At 38.8% G+C, this 13386-nt stretch overlaps 1 protein-coding gene across 2 annotated transcripts in view; it reads right to left on the reverse strand.

The window, feature by feature from the left end:
- CPED1 (cadherin like and PC-esterase domain containing 1) overlaps positions 1–13386 on the reverse strand; it is a 291359-nt gene that overhangs the window by 6278 nt on the left and 271695 nt on the right. For both annotated transcript variants that reach the window (XM_057550402.1, XM_007177252.3), the window contains one exon: positions 12407–12553. In XM_057550402.1, the coding sequence (XP_057406385.1) occupies positions 12407–12553 (147 nt within the window). The remainder of the gene's footprint in view (positions 1–12406; positions 12554–13386) is intronic.

The raw sequence follows: 13386 nt of genomic DNA on the forward strand, positions 1-13386 counted from the left end.
AGCGAACTGTTTCTTTCCTTCGATCTTATGTGTAGAAATGTGCCCATGTGAGTCCTTCCAAAATCAGAGGACCATTTGGAATGTGGCTTTGAAAGAGAGGTGTTAGCAATACAAATGTTAGGCTTATCTCTGGGGCATAATAATAGTAAACAACAAAAATGAGCTATTAGAAAACAATGGTGAAAGATTTAGGTCTTGAACCAGAGACAAAGGACTCTAGATATTTGTGTACAGTGGTCACCTCAATCAGAGACAAATATTAACGTCTTGATGCTTCCAAATGCTTCTCTAAATCTGGGTGCATACGACTCAGCAACTGAGAAAGAGACGCATCTACCAAGAGGAAAAAGGAACTACTACATATGGTTAATAACACATACCCATGTGACTGGGGAAATGTTTACATTGCTTGAAACATGAGTGTTAGCTGGAGTTTTATTGTTCTTTTTTGCCACTTTAAAATAATCCAAAGTAACCCCTTGTCTTTAGTTTTGTTGTCATTATTTTCTTTTTGTGACTTTGCTGTGTCAAATTATATTTAAAATTAGGAAGAGAGAGTGAAGGACAATTGGTCTCCATAAATTGTGATAACCTGTTAGATCAGCATTGTTCCCTAATCACAAGTATAAGTGTAATAATAAAAAATTTTTTTTCTCACAGCAATGTTCAAATTTAGATTAAGTTACAAATAGGAATAGACTTTTAAGTAAAGATTATAGTGTTTCAAAACAGTAATAGATTTTTATTATAGTATCTATGGAAACTTGGAGAGGAGTAATTTCGGAGCTGGAATCAAGGGCTGCAATGGGGATAAGATATTACAGGTTATGTAGATGATCACATTTTTCTGTGACTCAGTCCAACAAAAATTCTGTGCTTTGGTGTGTAGAAGTAACTTTTGCTTTCTCTTAGGCTTCTTATATGCTAAGAGGTCTCCCACTTTATGATTGTATATCTTTCCACATCTCTATATAATTAAGGACTTGGGCACACAGACATTTTAGAAGGCATACAAATGCCCATAATTCAACTTGACTTGTTTGGGTCAATGGCTATTGTAAGACTCCCCAAACAAATGAAAAAGTGTTATAAATTACAGGACAAAAGTACATGGCAACTTTTACTATTAAATTCATGTAACTTCAACACTCAAAATTGATTTCACATAAATAGTCATCAGAATGAATGTGTTACCATGTCCATTAATTGCTGCATCTAAAATAACTATGAATTTTCTCTTTTAAAAATTTAATTTATTTTTATACAGCAGGTTCTTATTAGTTATCAATTTTATACTTATTAGTGTATACATGTCAATCCCAATTTCCTAATTCATCCCACCCCCCCGCCCCCGCCCCGCTGCTTTCCCCCCTTGGTGTCCATACGTTTGTTCTCTACATCTGTGTCTCTATTTCTGCCCTGCAAACCGGTTCATCTGTACCATTTTTCTAGATTCCACATATATGCGTGAATATACAGTATTTGTTTTTCTCTTTCTGGCTTACTACACTCTGTATGACAGTCCCTAGATCCATCCACGTCTCTACAAATGACCCAATTTCATTCCTTTTTATGGCTGAGTAATATTGCATTGTATATGTGTACCATATCTTCTTTATCCATTCATCTGTCGATGGGCATTTAGGTTGCTTCCATGTCCTGGCTATTGTAAATAGTGCTGCAATGAACATTGGGGTGCATGTGTCTTTTTGAATTATGGTTTTCTCTGGGTGTATGCCCAGTAGTGGGATTGCTGGATCATGTGGTAATTCTATTTTTAGTTTTTTAAGGAACCTCCATACTGTTCTCCATAGTGGCTGTGTCTTTTTTTTTTAATTTAATTTTATTTATTTATTTATACAGCAGGTTCTTATTAGTTATCTATTTTATACATATTAGTGTATATATGTCAATCCCAATCTCCCAATTCATCACACCCCCCCCCCTCAATTTACATTCCCACCAACAGCGCAAGAGGGTTCCCTTTTCTCCACATCCTCTCCAGCATTTGTTGTTTGTAGATTTTCTGATGATGCCCATTCTAACTGGTGTGAGGGGATACCTCATTGTAGTTTTGATTTGCATTTCTCTAATAATTAGTGATGTTGAGGAGCTTTTCATGTGCTTCTTGGCCATCTGTATGTCTTCTTTGGAGAAATGTCTATTTAGATCTTCTGCCCATTTTTTGACTGGGTTGTTTTTTTTTTAATATTGAGCTGCATGAGCTGTTTATATATTTTGGAGATCAATCCTTTGCCCGTTGATTCGTTTGCAAATATTTTCTCCCATTCTGAGGGTTGTCTTTTCGTCTTGTTAATAGTTTCCTTTGCTGTGAAAAAGCTTTTAAGTTTCACTAGGTCCCATTTGTTTATTTGTGTTTTTATTTCCATTACTCTAGGAGGTGGGTCAAAAAAGATCTTGCTGTGATTTATGTCAAAGAGTGTTCTTCCTGTGTTTTCCTCTAAGAGTTTTATAGTGTCTGGTGTACTATGAATTTTCAAAAAGCCAATATAAGAAGGGAAAGCTTGGTGAATTGGAAAAGCGTCAGGCAGATTACAAGCAAATACCTTTTCTAAAACTGATCTTGACTTGAATAACACCCAAGGAACTTCTAATGTGGTTCCAGATCCACAGAACAAAATAGAAAACAATTTTCAGTGGTGCAAGGGTTCCAAAATCGCTAGACCAGATTAGGGGGGAATGTTCTGATTACAAATGTGTTTCACAATCATGGGTAGGGTCTGAGGAATGAGGGTAATGGTTTTTTAAGGCTAGAAAACATGAGCTTGACCAGGCAAAACCTGCTAGCACAGTCTTTTAAGATAAATTTATATTATTGAAGTACTTTTTATTTGGTATAGTCATTCTGCATTCAATCCAAGATCCAGTCACAAAAGTTATGACCAGCTGCAAAAGTAGTTTAAGAATTCACAGAAATAGAATAAAAATAAAGTGACAGACAATAGCTAGAAGCCAGTCCTTATAATTTCATTTCAGGAAATCATGCAATTTTTACAGATAATAAGGAATTCTTTCATCTACTCCCCCACCCCCAATATTTAATTACGGCCACATGAAACAAGCTATGTTTTGAGTGAAGGGAGTCCAACTTCTGAATGGGTCAAAGATGCTGAGGATTAGAGGGCAAGACTAAAGTTTTCTTTAGGAATGAGGATTTGTTTTTTTCTTTTTGTTTTTGGTGTTTCCAGATATGCAATGTCTCTGTCTCCCATCCTACCTCCAAATCTTCAACCCTTTTTACCGGACAGCTGAGGCTTTTTCATTCCTGTCCCCAGTCACAGCTCAGTTCCTGACTTTGGGAACAAATTCTGCTCTGAAGTGGGACGATTCATTAGAGGGAACTACAGATCAGTAGTTTACCAATTTCATGTTAAACTGTTGGTTCTATCTTGCACTTCTACGCAGTTCCCCAGAGACTAACTCCCTGTCTTAAACTCAGTTTCCCAAGTGGGTGAGTATTCATGTAACTGGGTTCTTGATACTATTTGAATAACCTTTGTTAGTCTAATTGATTTCAAGCTACGTTACTTCCCTGCTCTATTTAGATGGACATGTTGTGTCTTGGAATCTATTTTGATCTTAACTCACAGGTGTTTGTTTCCATCCATCTCTCCTGAACTTAGAATTTTTATTTAAGAATATGGCACTATTGGGAGTTCCCTGGTGGCCTAGTGGTTAGGATTCTGAGTTTTCACTGCCGTGGCCCGGGTTCAATCCCTGGTAGGGGAACTGAGATCCTGCAAGATGCACAGTGCGGCAAAAAAAAAAAAAAAAAAAAAAAAAAAAAAAAAATATATATATATATGTATATATATGGCACTAAAATGTTATTTTGAAAACGATTTGTGTGGACCAACATTTCTCACTGCTGGAATCATTGTAGGGATTTGCCCAGCACTATCCTGGCCTTTTTAAAAGAGATCTTCTACTAGGCCATTGCATTTCTTGTCAGAAGAGCTCTCCAGCATCCTGTCTGAGGTGGCAGATAACTGACCATTTAGGGGGCTTGGGGAGAAGTTTAGGGGCTCTACTTTTCAGCAGCCAATTTCACTTTCGGCTTTCTGATTTCAGCTTCTAGATTAGTTTGCTCTTTGCTTTCCCTGTGTTTCTGAGTCTAGACTCTCTGTTCAACTTTAAAAGAAATCATATGTATGGGTGTAGGTTCTTGACTGCATGGGTTGGGGTAAGGGACTCAGGGTCCACCAGTTTTGCACACAGACTCTTAACCAATTGTTTTCTGACATGTGCTGTAGCCCTGCCTTCCTCAGCACGTGGCTCCTTCAGGTCTGAGCCATTCAGAGGATCCGTGGGTCAAGGGTGGCCCTCCTATAACTGGTGTTTCTCCTCTCTAAGCACTTTATTTTTTTAGGGAAAATATGAACTTTTATTTTTTAAAGCTAGGAACCAATTTTTAATATATTTTTTAGTTTTTATTGAAATATAGTTGATTTACAGTGTTGTGTTAGTTTCAGGTGTACAGCAAAGTGATTCGTGCGTATATATATCTATCTATTCTTTTTTAGATTCTTTTACATTATAGGTTATTATAAGACATTGAGTATAGTTCCCTGTGCTACACAGTAGGTCCTTGTTAGGCACTTTACATTGTAAATTCCTTTGCAGGCTAAGTCAAACTTCTTAAAATGAATTCTGTCTGTTATGAGTTATTTCTTATTCTGTCTTTTTTTTGGGTGGTGGTGGTGGTGAAGATTTATGTCTTTAAAGTCTTTTTCGTGGAGTTTCAAGTGGAAGAGAAGATAAATGCTTGTGGTCAATCTGCCACATTTAATCTGTACTCCAAGCGTGATTTTAGACCTTATTGTCTATGCTAGTTTTCCCAAAGTGTGTTTACTGAGGTGTTAATAGCTGTTATTAAAAAAAGAAAAGTGGTTCTGTGGCCAACATTTTGGGAAAAACTGGGTCAAACTAAGCTAAACCGTTTCTTTGCTGTAAGGGCTTTTGGGATCATTTAATATACTAATACTATTTAAGAATCCTTAAAGTGGAGGGGGATACAGTATTTCCCAAACCCCAGATCCTGTTTTCACCAGGCTAGAACGCTAAAACCTAAAGTAGGAAAAATGCTAATCAAAGCAGTTCAAAGTCCATCTCAGCTTGGCACTTAAAGGTTGGTAGTGAAACCTCCAGAAATAAGCATTCATTGCACAGAATATGAGATGAAATAGTGATGGGTCAGCATCTCTTTCTAAGGCATGTTGACATTCCATGTTTCAGTACTGCAGCGGTTGGGCTGGATAACTGCCTCCTGGGGATATAGTACCAGTGCAACGTAGAGTGACTGACACTTTTCTTTGTTCATCCTCCATTATAACTGTCCTTCTTAAGAGAGATACCCTGATGTTATTGGGTATCCACCATTCCACAGAGGATGGTCCCTTTGGAAGAGGATTTTGTACCAATCCATCTCAGGAAAGGTTGGGCTCCATTATGGCTAATGAGTTCATTCTCACCAGGCACCGATCTTGAATCTAATCGGCCACTAGAGAAGGCTAGAATTCACTTGCAGATGGAATGAACATGAGTTATTTTACACAGAAAGGACTGTTTAGAATTATCTTCCAAAAAATGGGGTGTGGGAATGGTAGGTAGTGAAAGCTTCTGTGACTCTTCTTTAGTTACAGAGCCATTGAAAGATTTCAGGTGACACCATTCCATTTGCAGTGTAGAAATATTACACTTGGTGAGGGCAGGAAAGATGAACTCAAGTAGTTCAAAGTGAAGGTTCCAAGAGGAAGACATTGTAATAGTCTAGGGCAAATGAATGACAGGGAAGAAGACCTTCCATCTCACCTTGTTCATTTACCAGCATCCTACCAACTATTTACCAGTGTCCTTGACCTGGTCCTCTCCCACATTGTCAGGAGCCTTCCTCTACCAGCCCTACCCACTCCTGTGTACTCACTCTACCCCTTAGTATTAACTATTCCCCCTCTGCCCATAAACATGCCAAAGTTGTTCCTCCTATAAACTGTCCCTAGATCACTTTCTCTTCTAAATCCAATATCTTCCCCTCTTTCTTATTGTTACTTGTTGAAAGGTTTTACCTTTTCTCACTTCTTATACCTCTTCATTCTATTGTAGTTTACTCCCTGCCCTCAATATTTTACTGAAACTACTCTTAATATGGTAAGAAAGGACCTTATCAATGCCAAAAATCAATGACTATTTTAAAATCCCTATAGAGTTATCTATTACACTGGACAACATTAGCCCTGTTTCGATCTCTCCTTACACATTTTCACTTTTTGGTTTTCCATGGCACTCCACTCTACTAGAGCTTTCCTCTAACAGTTTATTCTCTAAATTCAAATGCTCCTATTTCTCCCAACTTGGCTTAAATATTGGTGTTTCCAAGGGTTCCTTCCTCAACTCTTCTTACTCTTCTCACTTTCTTTGGATGATCTATTTTCATCGTTTCGACTATTATCTATTTTCTGAGGACTTCCAACTTTTTAATCTCCAGCCCCACCCTGTCGCTCAAGCTTCAGATGTGTATCTCCAACTGCCTGTTAGGATGCTCCACTTGGATGTCCCACAGGCATCTCAAACACAATATGTTCAAAACGGAATTCATCTTTTCCCTAAGCCTGTAGCTTCTCAGTTACTCTCTGTCTCAATTGCCGGTTCAGTTCTCTAATCCATCACCCAAGTTCGGAATCATCTTTGATTCTTCCTACTCCCTCATGCCACTCATAAGATCTACAGATACATATTTAATAGGGCTTCTATTTGTCTGCTTCTCTCTTATGATTGCTGTCTCTGTCCAGGTTTGGGTGGGCCTTTATCATCTCTTACTTGACTTCTGAAAAAGTCTCCTAACTTCTCTCCCTGGCTGAGTCCTTTTCAAATCTTCCCTCCTCATGTTTCTCAGACTTACCTATTTGAAACAAAGATGCGATCGTCTCACTTCTCTCCAAAACCTTTCATTGACTCTCCAGCACTTAGAGGATAAAGTCTAAGCTTTTACCATGATCTGGCCCTAGCCTACTTTTCCCAGTCCCCTTTTATAATTGATGTTCTACAATATACAGAATTGCTTGTGATTTCCTGAGAACATCAGGTTATTTCAAAGCTACTTTGGTTCACATTGTCTTAGGGGTTGGAATGGTTCCTTCTGCTATTATCTTACTACTTGACTAGGACCAACTCATCCTTTAATAATAAACTGGGGTAGTTTTCAAGGAGAGGTTCACTCAATCCTCAGATTGGATTAGGTGCCCCTTCTTGGTATTATTACAATACCTTATTATATCCCTTTAACGTATTGTTTCATAGTATGGATTTTTATGCCTGACTCTCTGACTACAATGTGTTAAAGGTAGAAAATGTGTCTTATTTATTTTTGCATTACTGCTGTTTAGCTCAAGAACTGGACTTAAAAGATAAATATTGGACAATTAAGTAAAAGAATAAACGTGGTCGAGGCAATTGGAACGGAGTATAGGGGAAAGACTTGGAAGAATATTTATGAGGTAAACAGGATTTGGTAACTAGCTGGTTGGAAGTTGCTAGGGGGCTGAAGAAAGATAAGGAGGAGTCAAGGATGACCCTAGCTTGTAAATGACAGTGCAAGAGAGTAAATTCAGGAATACAAGAGAACAAGAGAGCGTAAGGGGAATATTAATTCTCAATTTGGAAACATGTTGAGTTTGAGATGCTTATAGGAATTCTACAAAATGTCTTCCTACTTCATTTGACAGCAGTTAGTACAATGCCTACATAGACACTCAAAAATTTGTTGAATTAGATTTCTATTACTAATTTATTAAAAATAGCCATGCTGATAGTTAAATTCTGGGATCTGCTATGTAAGATAACTATACTTGAATCAGTTATTTTTTCTTGAAAAGTCAATATTTCAGTTTTTTAGACAGATGAATTTAAAGGCTTTTTTCTTCAACTGTGTTCATAATAAACTTTGAAAGTTTGAAGGAAAAAGAGAAAACCTTTAGGTCCACAATACAGAAGGAAAACATTTCTAGGCCAGATAAGCTTTTGTTAATTTAATTAAGATTAAATAATAACAGGAAATCATCTCTGACAAAGAACTGATAAACCTTTTCTTTCCAAGGTGCAAGAATCAAAGGAAACCTGTTGATATTAGAGCTGGGCGGTGATGCCGGAGGGTTTCTGTGTTTTGTTTTGTTTTGTTTTTGACTGAGTCAAAAGCTAGAGAGATATCTGCCAGAAAACAGAGACATCATAGAAAGTTTGTGCAACTGGTTAGACTGACTAATAATCACATAACAGTTGGCTGTGGATTTGCCCCTTCTGCAGCCAGGTTTGGGCTGGTAATATGTTTGTATCCTTTCCAGGTTTTAGCTCACTCACAGTAGATGTTTGCCACATAACTAAAGGCACCATCCAAAACCACTCTTGGGCGAGAGCTACCTGGATCCTGTTTGTTGTCCTATATAAACACTGGGAAAACAAATTCCACTTCTACCCATGAAGAGAAACACCTGCTTTTCTAATCAGCAGGAACATTTTAGTCGAAATTGATGCATACCAGTTGGGAAATTGTTTATAGATTCATGGTGGCAACATATCCTCTCTTGGTGACTTGACAGATGAAAGAGACACCCCAAGACCTTTAATCTCACCTATGGCAGCAAGAGCCCACTGGAGCAGGTTTGTTATGTCTAGGATAGAATTCTCACCACAAATCAAAGAGAACACATCGAGATCTCACTGTGATGATTACAGCAATCCTTCTCAGGTATCTATGAATCTATAGTGGGAATGGTTTAATTGAACACCAAAAGATATAAGGCTCCCAAACCCAAATTCTTATTGCTCTAATACAGTAGATCTTAATGCTTGCTTTCACTGTACGACAAATTCCTTTCCCAGCTCCTGAGTCCAGCACAGAGGAAGAAATGGTTGTTATTAATGAATTTCTGCCTTTAATGTTTTGTATGAGACCAATAATCTATGTTTTCTCAGCTTGTCACATTCATCATCAAATCATCCTTTGCAAAAAGCTTTAGATTTTCTTGATTGTTTATAATAAGCTAACAGTGACTCAAGATGTTTGGTGATGGTTTAGAAAGATTATAAAACATCCGTGTCAGCACTGGAAACTTCCTGAGGTACAAGTGGTACAAATTGTTCAAGAGTTAAGCAACACTTATGCCCAAGTGATGAATGGGTTTAGAGACTTTGTGATAAAGGGAGTCAGCTGAGAAAGATGATCTTATCAGTTCTATGTTGTAACTGGAAAGGCGAATGCTTCCAGAAGTATTTCAGCTCCAACATGAAAACATCAAAATGAATAACACTGCTTGAGAATCAACAGAGATAATTTGGGCGATATCTATATAGCTTGCCATCAAGACGGCACAAATTAGAAATAGCGTTTAATAAAACACAGTTTGTATATAATAATTGCACACAAAAAATTATAAAATCAAATAAGTGAAGTAATTTTACCTGACATGCTTAAATCATGATTATGAAAATTAAGGATGGTTTTTATTAGTAATAATTATAAGCCAATATTCTAGTTCTGATGGCTCAAAGAGTCTTTACTGTAGTTCTCAAATTCCATGACTCTTACTGTCAACTGGTTGATCCTGTGACAATCATGTGGGAAGGGCATCTTCTGTTTTTATTTTTTATTTTGTTTTAGCCGCACTGTGTGGCTTGTGGGAATTTAGTTCCCCGACCAGGGATCAAACCCGGGCCCTCAGCAGTGAGAGCGTGGAGTCCTAACCACTGGACGGCCAGGGAATTCCCGCATATTTTGTTTTTAATTGGAGCCATGTGGGAAATCAGTAGAGGACTTCTCTTTTTTAGACTTCCAGAGCACTAAAGCTGAAAAAAGAAAAACAGGTACCCTCCCCCAAAATACTAACTGGAGACACATTATGTAAAAATAAATAAGTAAACCTTTTCTAAAAGAGGCAAAAAACCTCTGTATGTTGTCATATGTATGTTGTCTTTCAAAGCCCCCATTTTCTGTGGGTTTGGCAACCTTTGGCTTCTTTTTACAGCCAAAATGGTTATGGTGATACTGGGTTGGCTCAGCGGCAAGTTCAGTTTCTTCCTCTTCCAAGCTACCTGCTCTTGTATTTCTAAGCCTTGACCTTTTGCAAATAGGAAAGGCACTGGAAGGATATTTTCTTATGGAAGAAGTAAGTAGACACACAGTATCCTACAGCTTAAAAATCTGATCTGCAACAGCATGGCCAAGCTTCAAGTTGCTAAAATGCCATGCTCTCAGCTGTCGGTGGAGGCTCTCGCTTCTCTGAGATGCAGTTCCATTGCCACACAAAAATATAACATGAATTCATTAGCAGAACATACAGAAGAACCAATGCAGTGTCAATAACTTTTGGATATTCATAAAAATCTGAGGATCAAGATGGATTCTGATAGTCATCTTAGGGCTGAAAAACAGGATCAGAAGAAACCTTTAGTTGTCACCTCACTAGTCAACCCACTCATGACTGCACTCTGGTTTACAAAGGGGGCCACGCTAGAAAGAACAACTGGATCAGTATCTGACAGGACGGTCAAACGAGACAATCTCCATTGCAGTTTCAGCTGAAGCTCCTGAAATCTAAAGCCAACAACAGTAGCCTAGTAACCTCATAGTCCAAAGCAATGTCCGGGCAATGTATGCAAAAGTGTGGACAAAATCCAGCTTAGCAAACCCTTGTCTGATTAGGTGTTGGGAAAAGGAGAATAAGGAAGAGAAAGAATTTCTGTGAAGGGCATTTCTCCAATACTTTACGGTTTTCCTCCATCTTGGGCAGTTGCTTCATCCTTGCTTTAAGCCAAGTGAGACAGGACTTCAAGGAACCAACTTTGAGAGGCGGACATGTGCCCTTTGGGGATTGGAAGCATTAGAACTGGTATGAGACACCATGGCTATAGATCAGCTTTAAGGTGGCAGAGAGAGTGAGAGAGCAAGAGTGAGAGTGAGAGCTAGAGAGAGAAAGAGAGAAAAAAGAGACAGGGCTTCACTGGGAGCTCACTGTATTTCTACCAACAGCGGAGCAAGGATGCTTGGGTGTTTCTTGTGGACCAAACGTGGGCAACTAAGTGTAGCGAGCCTGGTGCTATGCTGAATATTTTCCAAGAGGAAGCCTGGAGAAGCAATGTGACCCCCAACAGAGGGATGGACAGTTGGAAGCCAAGGGGGCAAGGAAGGAATGCAGCTGTAAAGGAGACATTGCCTCCGTCAAAGAAGCTATTATCAGAGGGCTCGGTGGGAGTGTCTTCAAGCAAGTCCACAAGAGCACCTTCAAAAGAAAGAATCAGCATGTTATGCCCAGAAAGCACATCGATGGGTTATGCTTATGCCACTCAGGTCAGACTTTTGTTGCCATTAACATCTCCCTAACCTGACCCAATGAAGAAAGGGATGGGAGAAGAGTAGCAAAGCACGATGGGGAAAAAGGAAAGAAACCTCCTGCACCCTCTCTCTTACTTTGGGCTTTTGAGACTGAGGCAGGCCTGAGCTGGGGGAAGGAAATAACTTCATGCGGTTGTAACACAGGACTGGGCAGTTTTAGTTCTGAAGTGAGAGTCTTCTTGTGCCTGAAAGTGATTGGAGTCCTATTATTATCTGAAAGTGGCTTTAAAATTTTGGGACTTACCAAGATTTTATGCAAGTGTAGGGAAGAAATAATCCACAGAGTTTGAAAGTATGGGGTGGGGGGAAGGAAAAAAAATATTTTCTGCTATCACCTTTTCGGCTAAGACTATTTAATTACTGGCGACAAATAAAATCATTTCCAACACTAGGAAGCAAAAACTATTCAAAACACAGGCCCTCCAGTAATTCCCTGGTGGTCCAGTGGTTAGAATTTGGCCGGGGCCAAGTTCGATCCCTGGTCTGGGAACTAAGATCCCATAAGCCACGCGGTGCAGCCAAAAAAACAAAAAACAAACAAAAAAAACAAACCAAACAAAGGAAAACAAACAAACACCACAGGCCCTCTGGTTAACGCATTGGATAAACCAGTGCAGGAAGCTCATTCATCAATTTAGCCTTGATTTTCAAGCTCCACTAAGACATTTGCCACCTTCTTTGGATACAATTTCTGATGGGAAGGCTCGGAGTCTATTAGAAAAGACAAGTGCTCTCCAGGTTCCCGTCTTCCTGCTTGTGTTGACCAGTGATTCTGGTTTTCAGGTGTCTACATAAACAGTAAATTATTCTAACACGCTTCATTTTGTAGAACCTCGAGTTTGGACTGCTACCTGCTTTGGCTGAGTGATGATGAACACATTGTCTAATCTCCTCCGGACATGGTTTCTTTAATGCAAAATAAGACTGACAATGCAATTAAAGATATAATGAGAAATTAACAAAAATCAAAAGCTACAAAAATCAGAGAGCCAGCATAAATACCTCATGAAAATGACATCCGCACGTCCCCTGCAAAAACTCTTTGTATCGCCCCATTGTTATAGTGAATGTGTCAACCACTTCATAGCCATATTTTTTTGCAGCTTCCAGAATAATCAAATTTTCTTTCCATAAATTCTGAACTTCACTCTGTATTGGAAAAGAGAACAATGAGGATTTTGATGAAGAAGACTTTTATGATTTAATAATTTAGGTAAAATCATGTAAATGTCATCTTTTTAAAAGATTGATCTTATTGTAAGATAAAGAATTAATTTCTTTAAGATGTGTTCTAATTTTCATGTTCCCCTTATATAAACATTGATGTAAATATAAAATAGCAATATATCAATATCTATAGTGACACACAGTTTGGAACTTTTTCTTCTATGAAAAGCAGTTAGGTTTATTGCCCACAGAGATCCACTGAAGTAGCTAAGATTCTCTATTTAAAAACCAAGACTTGAAAATCACAAATTCTAGCTCCATCTATTTGAATTCTTATTCTTTTAGGCATTTGAGTATTAATTAGTATGTTTTGTTTTTAGCTCTGTGCTGGGGGACAGGAATACAAGGATAAATAAACCATGGTACCTGCTCTTAAGACATTGCATTCAAATAGGAGAAACAGATATGTAAATATTTACTAAGTCCTTTATTGGAGGTAAGTATACCAGGCTCTGGGCTGGGAGAGAAAAGGGAATAGCTCTGCAGGGGCAGGGGGACAGCTGGACAGGGAGACTTCAGGAGGGGTTCCTGAGCAGAGTGAGGTTTGCTGGTTGGCAAACAGAGACGGGGAGTGTGCTTCGGGCAGCCCCAGAATTGAGTGAAGGCTCTAGCTGCTGCTTCTCTAAATCATATTCCTCCCTCGCTCCCCAGCTGTGTCTGAGGCAATGATGGAGCTCGGCGGGGGTTCTAGTTCGGGTCCACTGTTGAGAAGAGGTACTGCTCCACTAACTACTCCGGCTCCAGGATGCCTCGTT

The sequence above is a fragment of the Balaenoptera acutorostrata genome, chromosome 7 (assembly GCF_949987535.1).
Source record: "Balaenoptera acutorostrata chromosome 7, mBalAcu1.1, whole genome shotgun sequence".
Taxonomy (NCBI): Eukaryota; Metazoa; Chordata; class Mammalia; order Artiodactyla; family Balaenopteridae; genus Balaenoptera; species Balaenoptera acutorostrata.